The sequence below is a fragment of the Rissa tridactyla genome, chromosome 10, assembly GCF_028500815.1.
Source record: "Rissa tridactyla isolate bRisTri1 chromosome 10, bRisTri1.patW.cur.20221130, whole genome shotgun sequence".
Taxonomy (NCBI): Eukaryota; Metazoa; Chordata; class Aves; order Charadriiformes; family Laridae; genus Rissa; species Rissa tridactyla.
Genome location: NC_071475.1, coordinates 18,016,428 through 18,037,356, shown reverse-complemented (window position 1 = coordinate 18,037,356; position 20,929 = coordinate 18,016,428). Strand labels below are relative to the sequence as shown.

Below are 20,929 nucleotides of genomic sequence, written 5' to 3'. Positions count from 1 at the left end.
GTTCCTGATTACACACGTATCTCTGAGGCCAAGGACACAATGGAATTAAGAAATGAGGTTAGATACTTGTATGGCTAATACTGTTTTCGGTCTTATGGAAGTTTTAAAAATTCTTTTTGCAGGGGAGCAAAGCTGTTGAGCTCATGCACTTCATATAGTATGTCAGTCTTTAACATGGACTGGAAAATTTTCCTTTCAGTGAGTTATTCCATAACTTTTTTCATCATGAAGAAATCGTGGTTCCTGGTATCTTTCTCCAGTACAGCTATATCACTGGATGTTCCTGTTGCTCTAGTCCGGTATCATTTCTGATGTAGTATAATTGGTGTCCAAGAGTGCTGACAAGTCTAGGTCATTAAACAACAATATAGTGAAGAATTTTGAGGTTCTTATGTAGGGAAATAAGCAGTGGGTTTTCAGGGTATCCTGTAATTGAACATCTCAGTTGTAGTTAATGGGGCATAGGAAGAGAAGGAAGAATTGCAGTAGGGCAAAAATTGAATTACCAAGAATGCAGTGAATCTTCTGTTTATTATCTGTCTTTAAAACAAACATACCTCACGCGTGCTGTGTTCCTATTATTATTTTTTAAAACTATGAATACAGGGAGATGCTGAGCTCGTAAGTGTCACAAAAGCTTTTGGCAATCAAGTGATATGTAGCTTATACACTTGCATCCCTTTCTCTAAGGCATCATTTTAGCCCATTTTCATTAGGTGTGTTTCTTGCAAAGCTACTTTAAGAAAGAAAAAATCTACTTTGGGAAAATCTGTAATTTCTTATTCCCTCTTTGCTGATACCAAGAAAATAATGGGGGGATAAAGTGAAACTGCAAGACAACCCTCTTAAAAGCTTTGCTTAGTGGGAAAGAGAGGTAAATGCAAACGTATGAGAAAGATCACAGGTAACATAAAATTCACCAACAGTTGTCATTCCGTGGTGGTGTGAATTTTCAGGAATTATTAGCGTGCATGTACATATTCCTAACAGACACAGTTTTCAGTGTTGTGGGAAAAGCACTGATGTTAGCAAGCAGAACAGTGTTTTTGACAATATTCCCAAATAGAATTTTAAAAAATGGAAATCTGGCCTGCATACGTAGTTGATTTTACAGGGTTAGAAATTGCAGGACCACATTCATGATGCATATGTTCTCCTGATAACCAAATGTTCTGAAAATAGTTGTCTGAGAGTAGCCATGTGAAATTCTGCATCAGATTCCAAGTATGTATACTAATGGTTGGTTTAAGTCTTCATCTGTTACTCCATATGTAGTTAGTAAAACAGTGTTCTACCAGAAACTTTAATACTTGTCTTGAATGTTGGAAACGATGTGAGTTAATCAAAGTAATCCTTCAAATCACATCAGTCTTGCACTATGAGGGCTGTGTTGGAGGATCTGTCTGGTTGCGACACGTTATTCAGGAAGCCCAGCAAAGCCAACCTGCTGGAGAAGATTCAGCGCTTTCATAGTGTAACACTGTGCGGAACCTCAAACTGCAGCACATTTCTCACTGGGTACACTCTGTGCACACATATATACGTGTGTGTATGGATTTTAGTTAGCTATGTTTTGGTCCTTTGGTAATTGGCTCAAATCTTGGAGCTTTTAAGCATCATATCACCAAAGGATGATTTTTAGACTTGCAGACCAATTTTTGTTGGAAGGGACCCCAGCTGTCACCCGTTCCCACCTGCTGCTCAGAGCAGGGCCAGCCGATGTCCCCTTGCTCCAAGCATCATCCAGGTGCATTTTCAAGGTCTATGAGACTGAAGTCACTGCATCCTCCCTGAGCAACTTCTTGCAGAGTTTAATTGCTCTCATGGGAAATTTTATTCTTCTATCTATGTTGGAATTTCCCTGGCTGCAACTTGTGGCCTTTTCCTTGTGCCTGTTGGCTGTGCACCTGCGAGAAGGGTCTGATTCTGCCCTCACGAAAACTACCCTTGCACGTGAGCAGGTTTTTGTGTGTGATGTGCGAATGTGATCTTATCCTCACTAACCTTTCCTCCTCTCGGTTTTCTTCTTCTGTTTGGCTACCTCAGCTGCCACTTTGCTGAGGTCTGATGACAGAAAGGAGGACAGAAAGCGTAGGAGGCTTATGAGATGAAACATTTTGTCACATGCTTTGTCTTTGACCTGTTTTTGAAAAAGTTTTGAGAAGCACTGGAAATACAGGTGAAATTCCCAGTTCTCTCTTCAGAAGAGCAGCGTTATTGTAGTACAGCTGCAGAGGACATCAAACATGTTGAATATTCTTTAGCTTATTTTCCTTTTTTTGAATTTTAAATTAATGAGCTAGATAGATCTTCTTAGATCTTTATTTGGATCAGAAGGATTCTTATTGTGAACTGCCAGAAGGTGTGTCTGAGAAGTGTAATAATATATGATACATAGAAATGCTTCAAATGTTTGAGTTGGGCCTATTTTGAGCTGGTACAAGAGCAGCCATCCAGAAACTTGGAGTTCTGAACTGCATGTTGAAGTTACTTCACAGCAGCAAAATATTTCCTGGGGGACTTTCTGGGAGGGTGAAGGAGGGAGAGGAGAAAAGGCTGAATTCCAAGTACAGATTCAAGTGTTGCTTTTCATATTGACACTTCAGAGAGGTTTTACTTTATTTCTTGTCTCTGTTCTTATATATGGCCTTTATTCTTCCCTATTAGTCTTTAGTTTTCTGGAATACTGATTGCTAAACTCCTGTGTTAAAGTAACTATTAGAAACCCTTCCATGGTACTCTGGCATTAATTATTCCTAGAATTTCAATGAAATGTGAAGACAGTTTAATGAACTTGAATTTTGCATTAGCGATACTCTGCCTTCTATGCTTATCTATTATCCGTCCATCTGGCAGCTCACATGCTTGTTGGCAGAAGTGCTTTTATTTCTTTTCCTGAAAAATTCTGGCGTTGAATGTATAAACAAGGAGTGCTTCTTTCTTCGTTTATAATTCAGCATGAAATTCTCAACATTATTAGTTAATTAATATTAAATATGGTGAATTCTTGCTAGTGTGAGTATAAGGCTCTGAATTGAAGCATATGGCGTGGTACCACCTCCTCGCAGTGAGAAGCTGGCAGATTGAGGCCCATCTGTCAGCTGACACACGCACCGCCGCACGTCTCCGAGTTTACACTGAGGCCGCGCAGGCTGCCAAGAGAAACTGTGAGTGGGGCTGAGAGTGCCTACAAGCGTGACATATTTTGGGGGAGGGCAAGTGGAAGAATTGCTTTCCCATCCCCAACTTGATAGATGCTTTAAAAATTTGCAGAATCTTTATTTGAAAGAATGTGCTGGTTTTTGGTTGCAAAATTAATTTATTATTAGCAAACACGCTATGGATGCCGAGCTTACCAGTGTGGTTTTGTACAGCCTGTTGGTTTTTTGCTCAGTTTACTTGCTGGGAGGGCCCCAGCTCTCTACAGCCGTACAGAAAAGACTCTTTCTTGCTGGGGGAGAAGTTAAATTGCTCTCAACTTGAACCACTCCAATGTGATAATATGTTGTGGTGGGTAGGCAGCATAACCCAGATACTGCACCAGGGGTATGTAGGAAAATACCTGGCGATAGCTGCATACTTCAGAAATATCTGATGTTCACAGACACAGAGCTGCAAGAAACTAAGCTGAGAAAACAGCCCTGTTTCATATGGATCTAGTGGGCTTTCGTGTGTACAGGTACAGAGTCATCAGGTAGCAAGCAACTCCTCAAGCATTTAAACAGATTGTCTCGTTTCATTTGGGGGGTAGAAATTTGTGGTGTGATCAGCCATTTAATACATTCCCAAAAGACATCTGTAGAGGCTTTCAAAGTTAACTCTCCTGTTTAATGTTAACTCAAATTAAATGTTACATTTTTGGAACAGGCCAGAGAAACACAGACCTTCTGAAGTCTTTTTCTCAGTATGGATAAAATTTGAAATGGTGTTAGTTGCATTGGTTTTGAATATCTTCTTCCAAAGCAATTTTTTGTGAATAGAGAAAGAAATGAGTCCACAGGCTTATACAACTTCTTCATAGTAATAATGGACAAAAGCCTAAACTTGGAATTCCCCCTCCTCCCCTGCGAACTATGCACATCTTACCAGTTTAATTTCTATTTTGTCTGCAGAAAAACATCTTGCACAAGTTCCACAGTAAGTTGAAACTTCTGTTTCTTGCATTTATTTTGTGATGCTTTGCGGCTTCCTGTTGTTGTGCAAAAGTGACAGTAATTAAAGTAATGCATAGTGTAACTGGGGACGACTTGTCATAAACAGCAAACTGGTTAACTTAGCTGGGTGTTGCTCATTTTTAACAGAAGTTTTATATTTATGGCATGCTGTTCACAGAGGAAACTGCTGGCAAATGTTGCTATTACAACTTTATCTTTGGTGTAAATGTATGGTTTTTTTCCTCTTGTCGCTTTTAAATTTCTAATGGTTGTATTACATGGGGATGAAACATGGTTTCTCTCTCTGCTGTCAGAAGGAGTAACAGGGCAGACAGTAAAATGGCAAGTTGTTAGCTTGGTGCTCCCTGCAAATGCTGCCCCTCCATGCTGGAGATGAATTTGTATTTATTTATTTTAAAGCATTTGGGTAATTATATTAATGCTGTATTGTTTGAGGATGGTTGGCTTTGGAGAAAATTGCCTTCCTTGTGAAAAAGTTGTGATTGCTTCATAAACCAAAATGTGTTCTAAAGGCTTGTAGGCTAGGTAAGCAGAACTTATATACAGCATTTTATTTGAAACGTAAATTCATCGCTAATACCTGGAAAAGCAGGTTAAAATACTTATCGATGTTTTGCCTGACCTATACCTGTTACGGTTTGTGCCTTTTAAGACAGAATCTCTGCAAGTTGAAGGGGAGGAGACGAATCAGGGCCTAACTTTTTCTTTTTTTTTTTTTGAAGTGGAGATTTCTGAAATAAGAACCTAAATAATTATTTTTCAAGAGTTATGTTGAAGGAACTGGTGAATGACCCTGAACTTCAGACAGAAGGGAGGAAGTAAAACACATCCTTAGTGAAAAGGTTTTCCTTTACCCTGTTATCTTTGGTCTGTCTTTGGAATATATAAGGAATTAGTGTCTTGCAGCCGTAACAGAAAATAATTCTGCGTTAAGGCATTAGGCCAGGTCCGGCAGAGATAAGGCTGCCGTGGTTCCCTGTCCTGGCTCCCCACCCGTGGCAGGGCTGAATGTGTGTTCCCAGTAGGAAAAAAGGTTTTCTTGCCTGGAAAGAGTTAGAAATGGAATTTCCTAAGAAGATAGGACAAACTGTAGATCAGACAGTACCAAGTGTGTGGACCAGCCACTGTTTATGTATGAGCAATTGTTTTTATCCCCTTATGCCTCTGTTTTCCCACACTTGTTCCTCCATGAGTCATCTAGATCCTTCCTTTTCCCTGCCTTTGGTTCCCCCGCTAAATAAGCCACAGTAAGCCTTGGGCAAATCCAAAACACTCTTCCCCTGCATCCCATACCTGCCCCGTACCCTGATGCACTGACCACTTCCCTCCCAAAGGTGTTCCAGAGCTGGCTCCCTGGCATAGAGGTCTCCCCTGGCTGGTGGGGCTGAGGCTCTCCTGGGACAGCCGTTCCTTCCTCTGAGTCCGTCATTTGTGTTCCCCCATCTGCCTTTAGGCTGCTGTTCCTCTGGGCTTGTGGGGACGGCTCCTGGGATGGGCTGGTGGCTCCTGGGATGGACCTGGGAGTAGCTGGGCAGGGTGTGATTCAGGCTCCCCTGCCATTGCCCTTGTGTTCCTTTGGGGGTGTGCAAGGAGCTTTCTATCCGATACACGAACAATTTGTTTTATAAGCTGTATCAAGATTGAAACTGTCAAATCTATCTATTTTTCTGCCTTTGTGTAGTTGGTGTTAATTTGTATACTGGATTTTGGGGTGTTTTAATATGTTAACAAGTATCAACCTTTTTGTGAAGGGATTACCTGACTAAAAAAACCTGTCCTGCTTCCCTTTTGCAATTCAGTTTGCCTGCAAAAGTCTAATTTGTCATCCGTAAAAAAAATAGACTTTTTCAGAGAATGTATTTATCCTGTTACTAATTCACTTGATTTATTTCTAATATTATAGATTGCCCCTATATTGTGAGAATACTTTCCAATTTGACTTTTGGTCTCCAGTGAGCAAAAGAAATGTCTTTTTCTAATACCAGCTTTACTATCGGAAATTAAATTTTCTGGATGGGCGGTCATAAAAGCTAAGCCCAATGAAATGGTGGTCGGTAATAGATTATTTTTTCATGTGAGATATATTGGCAGTCAGACGATGGATCTGTAGGAACTTGAAGGTGATGGAAGGGAGCTAGTTTCTTTAAAAATTTATCCTTAGAGATTGATAAAGTGAAATGCAGTTGTGTAAGATCTAATTTATCAAAGAATGTAACATCTCTGCAAGAGGATTTGCTTTCACTTTTCTATATTTTTCTTGGTTTGGGAGTTGCTGATTGTCTTCAATTTTTTTTTTTTTTTTTTGGTAGTAAAACGCTTCAGAGAACCAAAGCATGAAAGACGTCCCTGGAGGATATGGTATGTTCTTAAATACTTTGTTCTTTTTTTTCTTGCATGTGAAGGAATGATTATTTGCATATGGTGATACAAAAAAGTGGTGACAAAAAATTGGTGGCTGAGCGTCAGAAACAAAAAAAGTTACCAGAATACATGAGTCAATGCAAAGTTATCTCCTGAGCATTTCCCCGGTGGTTCTTTCTTACTAAAATCTTACAGGAATCTCTACAAAGAAAGATGTGCATTTAGACATAAAGCTTCAAGTTGTGCTTCCTCCTGAAGCTGGAAGCTTACAGTTGCCCTAAGGTGCATCTGAACATCTACAAACTTACAGAAGCTTACAAGAAGCTCTCAGCTGGCCTTAAACAAAATTCCATGTTCCATAGCTATCCTACTACATATAAGATGGAAAACAGTATGGTAAAAGATATAAATACATAAGCCATAAAAGAATACAAAGTGTAAGAATTATATTTGCTTTTATTACTTTTTAAAAGTTGTTGGATTGTAGCAACGCCAACATAACCTGTATTAGTTTTGAGACTGGTGTAAATGTTAAGCTGTCATACCGGTTGTTGAAGACTTGGGTGGTTTAAAATCTCATACAGTGCTGCTTTTCATAACTAATCCTGACCTTTATTTTATTGGAACACTAAATACAAAATCTTTGTGTACTAGTCTACCTCAGCCTGAAATTCTGAGTAGTGCAGTGCTAGCCTTTAATTTTTAAGCAAAGAATCTTGTTCTGGGACTTGAGTATCGTTATTTATAGTCTAGTGTACTTATTAGATAAGAAACTCACTGGCTTCCTGCCTCATCACCAACACTGGGCTTTCTATGTCGTGCAATGAATGCAAGAGAATAAAGTTTAAGACAAAATTGTTAGGGAGGGGAGATAAATTCAGGCATAAGATGTTTGGATCTCTTGGGATGTTTGGGTCTTTTTAGACATGGAAACAACAGGCAAAATGGGTGTTGGTCTGAACACAGTCTTGCCTACAGAATGCTTTTGACGCAATTCCTATATTTAATGTTTAATAAAACATCTGTTGGAAGCTTTGGTTTTGTGCAAAGGATGATGACAAAAGAATTGTAAGGGCCGGAGTCTATAGGCCGGTTTTGATATTTTCCCTTTAAGTAGCGAACTATTTTCTCTCCAACTCTGTCATCTGCTTTGGAGATAATGCTTTCAAGGTTGCAGTTCTTTTGCAGTGTGGTCTAAGCTCTAGATAAAATTCAGCAGGACAACTTAATGCTTTCAGGTGAAAAATATGTTGGCTTTTTAGCAAAATACTACAGATAAGGGAATCATTAGCCAGCTATTAAATTGTTCGCCAATAAGCACATGATGAGGATTTTATTTTTGTCGGTGCCATATACTTGCTAAAAAGGCATAAACATAAAAGGACTGAAATATCTAGCAAGGCTGGGATGCTCGTTGTTTACAGGAGGTTATTAAAGACTTAGCAAGGTTTAGTGAGGATTAGCTCTTGGATAATGCATATGATACCAAGAGGATATCCCTAGACTTTAAATTTACAGTGGTAAGGTTTCAAGTTAGTATGATTTGGTTTATTGTTAACAATATTCAAGGAAAAAAAGGGGCAGCATTTAAAATGGAACACTGTTAAATAAGCTAAATATCATGACACTTTTTCATTCTTGTGTTCTCATTTGAAGAAAAAATCAGCAATTGAGTTGGAATTTTAATTAAAATAAATTTGCAATGTCTGACTGTCTTCTAAACAGTTTTGTGTGTCTTAAAAGCTGTTCTTACTCTCTACAGGTTTTTAGATACTTCCAAGCAAGCCATAGGGATGTTGTTCATCCACTTTGCAAATGTCTATTTATCAGACCTTACAGAAGAAGACCCTTGTTCACTGTGAGTGTTCAATTTCAGAATTGAAATTTTCAGTCTTTATGGTCGTTCTGCAGTTGATTTTTGTGGTGTATGTGGACGATAATGCAAGACAGAGCCAAGAAACCCATTTTCATGGTAAAAATCAATTATTTTTGAAAACCCATGGTTTAAGCTTAGTTTATCAAGGATCAGAGTTCTGCTCTTTTAGTTCATGGCCGGCAGGACCTGGAAAAGCTTTTTCTGGGCTGTATATAGATATTTCTAGAATGAGGGTAAACTCTTACTACTGCTTCCTCTCCAGTTAATGAATGAGGACTGAGGTTGCACATTGTAATGTGCGACTGTTTACTGAAGGAGGTGCTGGGGACCACAGGAAATGAGTGTAAAGTTGTGTACGCTGACCTGACTGTACTGTTCACTGCAGCAAGGCTTTACTATAAAGTCAGGTTGCTTTCAGGGATATTTAGCGAAAATCATTCATGCTTGTATTTTCTTCTGAAACCTACGTTAGCTACTGCAGTATTAGTTTCATTTTGTTAAAAGCAGGAAATCTTGCTAGGTACCCAGGCAGTTAGTACAAAAATTAATTTTGCAATGTCACGCTTGGAGCAGTGTGACTAAGTAGATAAGCATTTCACTGTAGTATATTAAACCTGAAGATTTTATGACTAAGACCGTGTCAGGCTCTTCACAGGAGCTCCTGAAGCAAATGATAATTATTTGGGTTTGTTCTTGATAGAGCTCATGCTTAAAGAAGCTTACACATTCTTGGTAATAGAAGCTGTGAAATTACTTTTAAAAGCCTAGTAATTTGCCCTTTAAAACCAATCTAGTTCCTTCAATGGCATCTGCTCACTGTTGTCCTTTGGTAAACAAAGGAGCTACGCAGCTCAAGGAATATGCTTGTGTTGCTTCACAAGCCTGTTTTATTTCCCTTGTTCCTCCTCGGTTTCTTTTTTGTGCCTACGTGCTATAACTGTGCAAATAAAATACTGCTTTTCTCTTCCCACCACAAAGCGTTTTGGTAGGGAAAATGCATTTATTTTACCCCACTAACTGTAAAGTTTAGGTTGTAGTTATGACAGTTTCAATAATACCAGGCATCACTGTAGGATTTTCCTTGCTTACTGATGTAAGAATTTCCTGATAGATTGAAAAACTGGCAGGTGCAAATTGCTTTCATACCATTTTTGTATATTAAAGTACATATTTGCATAAGCTAAACAAAGCGTGTGTAAAATTGTCAGTGTTTAAAGCTAAAGCTCAATAACTTATTTACAGTATTTTAAAATTAAAAATAACTTTGTGCTATGTACTGAGTTTTCAAAATAAAAGGTTTGCTAGTGTGTTTTAATATAGTCTACATAACTATTTTTAAATACCACTTTTCATGTAAGCGTAACATGACACAAAACAAGTAAGAGGGTGAGGTAGAGAACTGTTATTTGCTGTTCCCAGGATAACAAAAATTACAATGTGGAGCTGTATTATTTTTCAGATAAGGGTGCAGGTCCTCCTTGTTAGCAGAAAAAAACAGCCTGTTGTATCAGCTGAAGCCGCTTGGCCTTTCTTGGGAAAAATGTATCTTAAGTGTGCAAGTGGGTCAAAATTTGTGAGCAAAAGCAACGTTTCTGTCTGTGACTTTAATACTAATTTTACTCAGCAAATTCAAACATGGATAGTTTTCTGTTCTTTCCTGTTTTGTAGTTTGTGGGTTATTTTCAGAACAAAACCTGAAAATGTAGTTTTAGAAAACATTGTGGTTCAAAGCTTGGAAAGAGCTACAATTGAAAGTTGTCATTTGTTAGTTTGGGAGTGTAGTGCTGTAATTCAGGCAGGTGTGTGATAATATCAAAGCAAACACCTTGATAGGTTGCTGTTTGAAGAATTTTAAATAGAAAAAGCAAACAGCATTCTTCTGTAGAGCAGGGTACTCAGCTGTCTGTGTGTGGTACAGGGGGAAGCTTGTGTGAACCCCAGCCTTATACTCGCTGAATTCTCAGTCGAATGCATTGATCTGACGGGGCAGCAACTTGTGGTGTTTGTGCCGGAGCAGCAGTTACACGTGAGGGGGGTCACAGCAGCGCAGCATGGGGCGAGCTTGTTTCCAACATGTAGTGAGCCTAATGTGCTTGGGAATATTGGGCATACTTGGCCTGCGCCGTCGGCTGTAATTCGATGTGAAATAGGTGTTGGCACATCTCTTCTCCCTGCTCCTGATGGCTGCCTTCCTCCTGTAGACTTACAGCAGCCCCTTGTGGCCTTAAAATGACTTGTGTAGACTGGTAATTGCCAAGTTTCCTCTGCCAAATACTAAACCTTGATTTTAATGTTTGTCTAATACAAAATTCATTAAAACTCTGATTTGACACACAACTATTAGAAAATAACTATTTTTTTTTAGAAAGTTTATGGGTAAGTCTTTGCTGAAGCAAGGCATGTCCACTTCATTTTTATTTTTGAGCTGCTCTTAAATAGGATTTTGAGGGTCAGAACAACTCTTCCTTTACTGTTTTGAATGCCGCATGTTCTATCTTTGCTTTCCTCTTCCTGATACTATTTTGTCCACATGGATTTGTCACTGCAGTCAGCAGACGCTCACAGGTCTCTGGTTTGCTATTTTTATCCCTGCAGATAAGTTCCTATAAACTCTAGAGTTTACCTTAAGTATTTGAGTTACCAAGTCAGAATCTCAGTAACAGGGATTTACTATGTGTAAAATAGCTGGCTCGTTTTCAGCTGCTGTTCAGCTAAAATCAGTAATGGTAAATAAACCAAACTGACTTACAAAGTGCTCTGAATTTCAGTGGCACCATTTAATGAACCTAAGAATTAATTTGAAACCCACAGTAATCTCTAGTTTCTTGAAGAATAGGTAAGATCCCAGAAGCTCTTCTTGAAACAATGAAATTAGCAGTGCAGCAGTTGTGTGTCCATTGAGGGGTGGTTTCATTTGGTGGGTTTTTTCTGTGAAGGCTTGTTCCTGATTATTTCAAATGTTTATTGGACAAGAACTGAAGTGCAAGAAAGTAAATTGCTGCTTTTGCTAACGCTAATGAAGTTGAAATTTGGCCTAGATAGTGACTGTAGTCTCTAGGTGTGGAGTTCCACTGCTCATCCCTCCTTGTTGAGGCTACGAGGGGGCTCCCTTGAGCAAGAAAAACTGTCTAGTTATGCTGTCTTTCCCCCTGGGAATGAGAGTGTTTTGGGTTGTGTTTTTTACCTTCAAATTCCTTGAGGTGTCTTTAAGATAACTTCCCTTTTTATTCCTTTTTCCATTTATTCCTTTGGTTTTATACAAATATACTTTTTCCATGCAGAATGAATTGAGCAACCGTGAAAAGGAAATCTCGTTTTAATTTAAAGGAGTAAAATGAATATTGGAGTTTATATAGAGTATGCATATGCACACACCAGAGTTCATGAAAACAGAAGTTGGAGCTTAACATTAAGGACAGAAACAAAATATTAAGACTGTTTTAAAACTATTTAAATTTTAGGGTAACTGTGTAATTACAGAAGTGGATAAATGATTATTCTCGATACTCTGGCTTCTCAACATACATACCGATCTTTTATCAATTGTGGTGTTAAAATACACTGAACTTGCAGAAAATGGACCCTTGCTCCTTGTTCTCTCTTGCATTTTTCCTTTCAGGTACCTTATCAACTTCTTGTTAGATGCCACATTAGGAATGCTGTTAATCTACATCGGTATACGTGCAGTCAGCAGCATTGTGGAATGGCAGCAGTGGGAATCCCTTCGCTTTGGTGAATATGGTAAATGTTTCCGTTCTTGCACTGAAATGATTTTCAGAATAGGAGCTCAGAATACTTCAACTCGTGGTTAACTCATCTTCAGGTCATTATACAATGATTATAGTGGTCATTTTAATATTTCACTTCTCACGAGGCTTCTGTTAAGTTCTCTATCTCAGCATGCACTTTCTGTGTTAGAAAGTTCAACGAGTCTCTAAGCATTTAGTGAGTTTGGAACAACTGCCTGAGTATTTATTTTTTAGGAGTGATTGAACAAATTATGATATTGGCTAATCTCATGGAAAAAATAACAGCATGATAAATTTACTCTGAAACACTTTTAAATAAACGATAGCTGGAAGGTCATTTCCTATTAAAGCTTTCACTGCACCACATGCCGTTGTCTGAAGATACGGGCTAAGAGTTCTGCCAGCCCTCTTTAAACAACCACATACTTTCAGTGAAGAGAATGGCAAGGCGGCCTGTGCTTGTCCTCAAGTAACAATCACTCAAACTCCTGCAAGTAGGGCTTGTATCATTGATGAAAAATGTGTGTGTCTTCTGTACAGGCTGAGGGATAGACTAGTGAAATCACTTTTACTTGAAGTTGTAGGTTTTTATCTTACGTTAGCTGCAGAAGTCCACTGATGTGCAAAAATTGTGCATTTGCAGATTCATTTGAGTAGCATACATGCTCAACAACAACATTTAATTCTGTGCAACCTTTTATCTTCAGATTGCTTAGTCTGGCTGGTTGGGAATAGAAGCTCTGTGTGGATGCTAAAAATTGCATTTGAAGCTAAAGTTAAAATAATGTTTGCCTAACAAAGTAAAAGCTTTCATAGCAGTTTCATAATTATCATTAGTAGGTTTTTTTGGTTTTGCAAGTTTCTTTGCTTTTAATGATTCTAAGTGGCTGACGGAAGTAAGAATAAATAAATAAAGGCCTTGCCAAGGTGAAGTACTTTAAAAGCTTGGGAAGTTTACAGTTAAATCAAATAGCATTAATTGCTATATGCTTTAATGTCAGAGGTTTAAAATAGAGATGATGACAAGCGTCTATCTCAGGAGAAATAACTGCCTATACCATTAGGGCATGTTTTTAGATTTATGTAGATTTAATGCGTAACTTTTAGGGTACAGATTATGACCATTTTAGCTGTTTAAATTGGCACTGCCACAGTCCTGTTTATCTGCTTTTTTTTCCCACATGCCACAGTCCAATATTTCCACTCTTTTCCTTGGACTGGTCCACATCTGACTCTTCAGGGACCTGTTTCAGAGTGCTAAACCATCAGAAAATTCACCATATGTAGGAAAGTAAATAGTTCTCCAGATCAGTCCCCAGACTTGGGTCTCTAAGGGATTAGGTAAGCGCCAATGCCCAGGGAAGGGAAAAGGGCAAGGAAAGAGCTGAGGCGTGGCTGAGCTGTGCCTTCTGACTGAGCTTTGAGACCTATTGCCCAAAGTCCCTTTTTCTGATTGTTGGCTTGGCTTGAAGCCATTTAAAGATGTTTGAACAGCTTTCAGCCTGTATAAAATCGGCTTTCCACTCAGCAAAAAAAAAATAAAATTGGTGCATCTATTACAATTACGGGTAGGTACTTGTAATCATGTCAAATACTAGAATTTATTTCTTTTATTTCTAAGAGCATTCTGGTTTTTCTTGTCATCTGTTCCCTGCCATTTTAATGTCCTTCCAATGATAAGTGGTCTGTGTGGATGGGAAGATGTGGGGAGTATATTCGCTCTCCTGAAACTTGTCTTTGTCTTATTGACTTCCAAACTGAACCTGTTTTTATTTTAGTTAGTTATGAGACATCTGTGACTGCAGTAACTAAGCTATTAAAATCAACACATGAGCTTGTTACTTGTGTTATGCTGTGGAGGTGGTCTGCGACTGATCCATTACTGTCGTTTTGAGTTAGGAGATCTGAAATGCCTAAAATTGTTTATCAAGTATTTCTTCTCTGCGTGTGTATATAAGCAATGTATGAAATTATAGTGAAGTCCCCTTTACTTGTTCTTTCCAATATCAAATCATTTTATTAGTGGCTAACTTTTCTGTATCTTCATTAATGTGATATCTTGACCTTAGCGTGTTGGTTTTTCAATCGAGCTATCGTAAGGACTATTAAAAAGCATAGTGTAAATCTGTGTTTCTGTTAATCATGAGAGGCTTCTGGGATAGAGAGAACTAGAGAGCAGACGGAAGGTTATTAGTAATGGCCGTGCAGTGAGGTTAGACCCCATGTAAGAAATCTGTCTGAAAAGGACAAGTTGCATTGGATTGTTTGCTGCCCTCTTCTGTTAAGTACGACTGTTGTTGCTGAAGTGAAAACCCTCATAATACCATTTCATTTAAAATTTTTCACTTTGGCCCTAAGAAAACTCCTGTCTTACTTTTCATAAGATTTATTAAAATAATTAAGTAGGGTAGAAGAGGGGACTAAAATACAGTCCTAAGGGGTTGCAAGTGTGTTTAGACTTAGTATTTTGAAGTTAAATGTGGGTGTTTAGCATACATGGGTGGTGAGGTGTCTGCTCGTTGGAAGGTATCAGAGACTTGTGGTATTATATCCGAAGGAGTAAAGTCAAGTCCTCAGTTTTGAGATCAGTGTGATTTCAGTTTGTTTGCAAGTGTGGGAAAACAAACAAGAGCCCCCCTCTCCCTTCCCCCCTGCCCCACCCCCCCAAAAAAAACCCAAACCAAGTCTCTTCTTGTGATTGAGCGATGTTGTTTGTGTTTCTAGAGCCCAAATAATCGTTTGTCTCAAGTTAATTCTCACTGTGAGCTCATTTCCCTTCTTAGCTCTATTACTTGATCCCTGGTGATTCATTACTTGAAGCTGTCACAAAAATAGCAGTGTCCTGCTGGTTTTAAAAGCCTCTTCTTTATATGGAGGATAGTTTTTGAGCATAAATGCCTCTAGGAAAGAATGGATACCAAAATATCAGCATTCGTAAATGATTGCTCTTCGTACAGCATAACAGCACTGCACGCTGATTTACGAACAAACATGACACTCCCTCAAGGGCTTTTTTATGTCAGAATTTTTAAGTTTATTAAATTTGTCTTCACATTTCCAGGTTTGTATTTGCAGATTCATTACATCAGCAGCTGGATTTTAATAGAAGTGCAGAATCAGTTAGTATATTTGAGTATGTAAAGAGGAGAAAGCAGTCATGATCTGTACCAAAAAGAATGTTCCCGCGTTCTCCTTCCCTTCTTGTCTTAGGCTACTCTAGCTGCTGTGAGTAGAAAACAGGTGACTAAATCCCTCTTGGTGACAATGAACTCTCTTGGCACCTACATCGTGCTGCGCTCTCTTTGCTTGTCTTTGCTTCTCAGATGGCAAAGCTTAGAAATTGTATGTGATGCATCTCTTCCCTCTAGCTCTTTGTTTGCAACTTGCAGAGCAACTTACAGGCGTATATGGTAGATAGCACTTACTTTAACAGTTTTTAAAATGTATTTTGGAGTAGTTATGTGAGTTGGCATTTTCGTAAAATTTCTCAGGATGCGAAGAACAGAGGGGGAGTTACAGGATAGAGGAATCACAGGTATTTTGTTCAGGAGCTGTCTATAAACGTGCTTCTACAAAGTGGTTGATGACAGTAGTATACAGTAGTATAGACTAGTTTTTCATTGCCAGCATTTTCAAAAAATGCTGGTACAGTTGTCATTGAGGATTCAAAATTTTTCAATTTCAGTCTTAATGTGCTTTTCATGCCGTAACAAGATTTCTACTGAATTGCTAGTTTATTCTAGACATGTAATTTATACATGACAGGTATAAAATCAGAATTCAAGAGAGACTGTCAGGCATTAGAAATGAAATTAGAGCTTTATGGCTTCAACATTAACTGTAAGGTTCTAATTTGAGTTTGTGTACTGATTCTTTGAACTTACAAATGTCCCAAATATTCTTGGGAACGCCCACTGGATGTGGGGATGTTATTAACTTCTACCTTTTCCCCTTGAATTGCATAGGTTATAAAATTCAAGGAAAAAAAATGGTTGGAAAGGATCTCCAGAGGTCATATAATCCACCCTCTTGCTCAAAGCAGGGTTAACTTCAAAGCTAACGTGGGTTGTTCAGGGAGGGTGATCCAGTCCAGTTTTTAATTTATCGGTAGTTTGAGATTTAAGAACCTCTTTGAATAAACCTGCTCCAGTGCTTAACCACTCGCATTGTGAAAGCTTTTTTCTTTTTTGTCGGAATTGTATGTTCACCCATCCAGTCTATGTCTATCTCTCCTCAGCTTTTCTACAAGGATGCTATTGGGAGACTGTCAAAAGACTTGGTAAATTCAAAGCAGACAGCATCACATCCCTGTTCTCCCTGCATGTAATTACAGCTGAGAAATAATTTTGTAGATGCAGTAGGGTACGCAAAAATCCTCACGTAGAATTTAAAATACACAACTTCTAATTTCAGTCATGCGCTAAAAAACCAGCACCCCTCCCCACCAAAACCATCACGGAACAAAATGTTCATTGGTGAATAGCACACAATGTTCTTAATAGAGAGTTTCACAAATTTTGGATATACAAAATCTCACATGGCAGAATTGGAATAGATGCAAAATTGCTATAGCTGTCTTTGCTTTTAGGAATTAAATACAGATTTGAAAAGAGCTCAGAATAAACTGGTAAAGTTGCAATGGTAAGTCTTTCTTCAGAGGTTTTCTTTATTTTTTTTCATATTTGCTAGTTAATGAAGAAAGGTAGAGAATGCTAACAAAAGTGTGGAGTATTGAGAATTAAATTTTAGCAATTAATTTCTAATTTAATTCAGGCCTTGTATCCTCAGAAGAATCGTGGTTGCTCAACTTCAAATTGCTGGTGTTTCCCCTTTCAAATTTTTTAACTTTTTTTTTTTTTTTTTTTTTTTTTGCAACAGAAGCCATAAACTGTTGCATATAATTGTAAAACTTGAGCATTTTAACCATTTTCCTCTTGGACTATTGAGTGTTGATCACGAGCTCTTACTGTAAAAACTAGTCTAGGAAGTTCTCTTTGGTTTGGGCTCCAGCCTGATTTATCAGTTTCTCTTCGTGGCATTTAAGAAGCAAACAGTAAGTCTCAAGGCTATTACCAAGTATTAATACTGAAAGCCTTTCAGAAATGTTCCAGAAAAGGAAGTAGCAACTATCCATTATGCATTACAAATACGTAAAGGCATCTGAATTTCCATGGCCCATTATTCATCTCCAGGCTAAAAGTTTTAAGCTGCCTTTGAAGAAGTTGCAGAAGACAATTGTGAAGACTAAAGAGCTAACGTGGTCCTCCAAAGCTTCCTTTTGCTTTAACCTCACCTACAAAGCTTCTTAGGCATACCAGTCCTCTTTCCCCTTTTTTATTTTTTTTTTTTCCTTGCTTTCATAGACTGTAGTACTCTACGTAAGATTTTGTGTTCAAATATTTGTGGTCTTCATTCTGTCCTGTCAGATAACTTAAAGCACTCAAGTTTTCGCCCTGCCACAATGGGGTGCAGCAGAATTTCAAACCCTTTCAGATTGAAACTGAAATGTGATCTGAATTTTTTGTTCAGTTAAATTTTTCATAGCAGCTCTTGCACCTGTTGCTTCAATGATGATTGGATAGTAATGGTAACTAACTTTGTAGAGAGGATAAATATGTTTAAGGTAGCCTAGGGAGAATGGCAGAAATCATCACATTTCTGCTTAGACTGAAGGGAAAGATGTTTTTCCCGGGCTATGTTTCCATTAAGTTTTCCCTTTTATCAAACTAAATGCTTCATGATAAAGGATGAAAAATAACAATTTGATGAGAAACAAATGTCATGCAACTATATCTGTCTTTCATCAGATTATGTAGAACAGTAGGCATATAACCAGGGACTGCTGAATCGGATAAAGTCCTGTTATATTCTGTTTCTAACTGATGCTTTTGAAAGGTGGGTGAGGCTGAGGGAGGGGAAGGAGCAGCGCTAATGAAACTGGAGAAGGCACTTGGGGAGGATATAGGTGCCCTGCCTCTTCATACTGCTTTTCTAAAATGTTTACTGTGAAGTAAAATCAACCCTATGTCTGTATTGAATCTTTCTTGCAGGGGATCCAGTGCAGTGTGGTGCTTGGGTGGGACAGTGTGCTCTCTACATAATGATTATGACATTTGAGAAAACCATCATCATTATAGTGCTTCTTATACCTCAGTGGAAAGAGGTTTGTATTTTTACAGTGTTTTACAGACAAATGAATTTCCGGTGGAAGCTGTGAAGCAACAGACTTCTAATAGTGTTACTTGGTTTGGCTCAAGCATCGTAACTGTCTACAGTCAGTGCCATTTAACTGTGGTAGTGGCTGTTCTTATCTCCTTGTCTTCCTTGTCTGACTGCTCTTGAAGCTAAAAAGTGGTTCTTCCTTTTGTTAAGTCGTTAACCCTTACTTAAAGCTATTTTGTATTCCTTCTTGTAGTATTTTAAAGAATTTTCTTTGCCTGGTCTTGTTGATAGATCTAAACTGTAGAATTTTAGTAATTTGCAATGGATTAGTGAAGCCGTTGCTGATGACCAGATAAATACTTATTTTGACAGAATCTGTGCAACGTAATATTCAAAGTGATGGTGCATGGTGTTAGAACTCTGTCTTCTCCTTACTGTGTGTTTCATGAAACACTGGTCTGTTTAAATTTCCTAAAGATGCAACTTAAAAGAAGTTCCTGGGGAGCACATAGCTCTAAAATGTTCAAGATTATTCTAACGTAGCTCCTCAGACTTCTGTAAACAAAAATGGCAGAGAGAAGTTTCTTGCCAGCCCCACCTACTTATCTGGGGTGATTTATAAGCTGTCATGAGTACTTCGCTTTTCTACAAAGCTGTCCTTTTTTTGTTCATACGAATTATTCTGTAGCATTAGCTAGTATGTGAACAACTGCACTTACTAATCCAGTTATGTGCACATGCTGCCATGATCTGAATGTAATCTTTTTCTTTTCACAGGTAGCTTTATTGAATCCTATAGAGAACCCCCAGTTGGAGCTGGCTATCGTCATGCTGATAGTTCCCTTCTTTGTTAATGTTAGTACAACTTGCACGCTTCTGTGAGATGTTTACTTGGATATCTTTCTGCCATGTGTTGATTAATTAATGTTAGTCCTTAAAGCACAGTGTGCCTTGATGCTTAATTAATTTTTAAAGGAGAAGGGTGTTAAAGAATGGATAAAATGTCTGGATATGTAGATTTTACAAAGCTGAAATCCATTTGAACTAAGTAACCAGGCTCCAGAGAGGTGCAGAAATGCCTCATAGACCTCTTTGGCCTGATGACTTCAGTACATTGAACAAAATGCTGACATAGAGATTATAAAATTACAATGAAATTTGCTTTAGGAAACAGTTGGTCTAAGGATGGCTGTACTGTGAAGTATCCCGTGTCTGACCATAGCTAATAGTGGCTGACCTATGATGGAGTAGAGCAAACAGGCAAGTGTGCAATCATCCTTCCCAAAGTATGCTCTTCCAGCAGTCTGGGATTTAGGGACTAGAGCCAGAGAGGTGGCGGAGTCTCCGTCTCTGGAGACATTCAAAACCTGCCTGGACGCGTTCCTGTGCAGCCTGCTCTGGGTGACCCTACTCTGGCAGAGGGGTTGGACTAGATGATCTCCAGAAGTGCCTTCCAACCCCTACCATTCTGTGATTCTTCTACAAAGGACTAAAGTAGCTATGTTCTAGATCATTAATGCAATGTGCAATAAGCCATGTGACTATATGCCTATACCTGTTTGGCCAATCCAGAATTATTGTCAAGTTTTCCTAATTCTATCCAAATACTGACCAAATGAACACATGCTACTCTGAAGAATACTGAACTGTCACTTCCCTCTTCTCTTTAACAGGCATTAATGTTCTGGGTAGTAGATAATTTTCTTATGAAGAAAGGGAAGACAAAAGCTAAACTTGAAGAAAAGGAAGCAGGACAAGATTCAAGAAATGGAAGTAAAGTCCGATACAGGAGAGCAGCATCTCATGAGGAGTCAGAGTCAGAAGTATGTAGAGTTAATTATTGCAACTGCTGCAATATCAATCCAGTTCATCCCTCATGACATTGATTTCATTGTAACACTGTCAACTTAGCTTTGATTGTCTTTGAACAGTAGTTAGTAGCATTTGCAGTTGAAAAACAGTTAAGAAAATGGCATTGTCACACCACTCATGGTAGTGAATTTCCTTCCAGATGGGCAGGAAGACATAATATATTTAAATGTCACAGGTGAACTGTTACAAATGCTTCTAAAAAAAACCCCGCACAGAATACAAAACTAATAGGCAATTCTCATTGTGAGAGGAAGCTGGTGGAGGCAACTGGCCTGATTTTGGAGAAGTATGTACATCCTTGCCTTAGCATAATTTTATTCTAAATTATACTAAGTGGGCAGTTTTCAGTTCAGGTGGAAGATGAGTGGTATCTCTGAAGGTGAGTTGTTTTAGCTTTAGTTGGTTAATGTAACTTTTCTGTGTTATAGACAGTACTATTTGTATGGGGTTTTCTTTAATGAAATGACTGCCATATTACCAGTGCGGATAGAGAGCTTATATATTCTCTCATTTTAACAGCAAGCTGCCCCCACTGATCTGGAGGTGCTGGAATCACTTCTTTGGGTTTGGAGTCGGTGGCTGTAGTAGAGGTTAATACACATGCATCCTTCTTTGCAATTTACTGGAGGTTCCAGATAGGATGCGTGACGTTGTTTCATAGTCCTGGCAGTAAGTCCAAATTGTGTTCTGTAAGCTCTTTCTTGAGCAAGTAATAAGGTGCTTTGCAAGCATAA

The 20,929-nt window shown here is 38.5% G+C and overlaps 1 protein-coding gene across 12 annotated transcripts in view; it reads left to right on the top strand.

Moving 5' to 3' along the window:
- STIMATE (STIM activating enhancer) overlaps window positions 1-20,929 on the top strand; it is a 42,964-nt gene that overhangs the window by 11,087 nt on the left and 10,948 nt on the right. For 9 of the 12 annotated variants that reach the window (XR_008468667.1, XR_008468666.1, XR_008468665.1 and 6 more), the window contains exons 2-7: window positions 6,485-6,533; window positions 8,299-8,394; window positions 12,032-12,153; window positions 18,212-18,324; window positions 19,101-19,178; window positions 19,997-20,146. Coding sequence is in view for 3 of the 12 variants with exons in the window: in XM_054215918.1 (XP_054071893.1) it covers window positions 6,485-6,533; window positions 8,299-8,394; window positions 12,032-12,153; window positions 18,212-18,324; window positions 19,101-19,178; window positions 19,997-20,146 (608 nt within the window). In the remaining 9 variants the exon portion in view is untranslated. Of the gene's footprint in view, window positions 1-6,484; window positions 6,534-8,298; window positions 8,395-12,031; window positions 12,154-18,211; window positions 18,325-19,100; window positions 19,179-19,996; window positions 20,147-20,714; window positions 20,865-20,929 lie in introns of all 12 variants that reach the window. The other 3 variants (XR_008468668.1, XR_008468669.1, XM_054215919.1) reach the window with 2 other exon arrangements.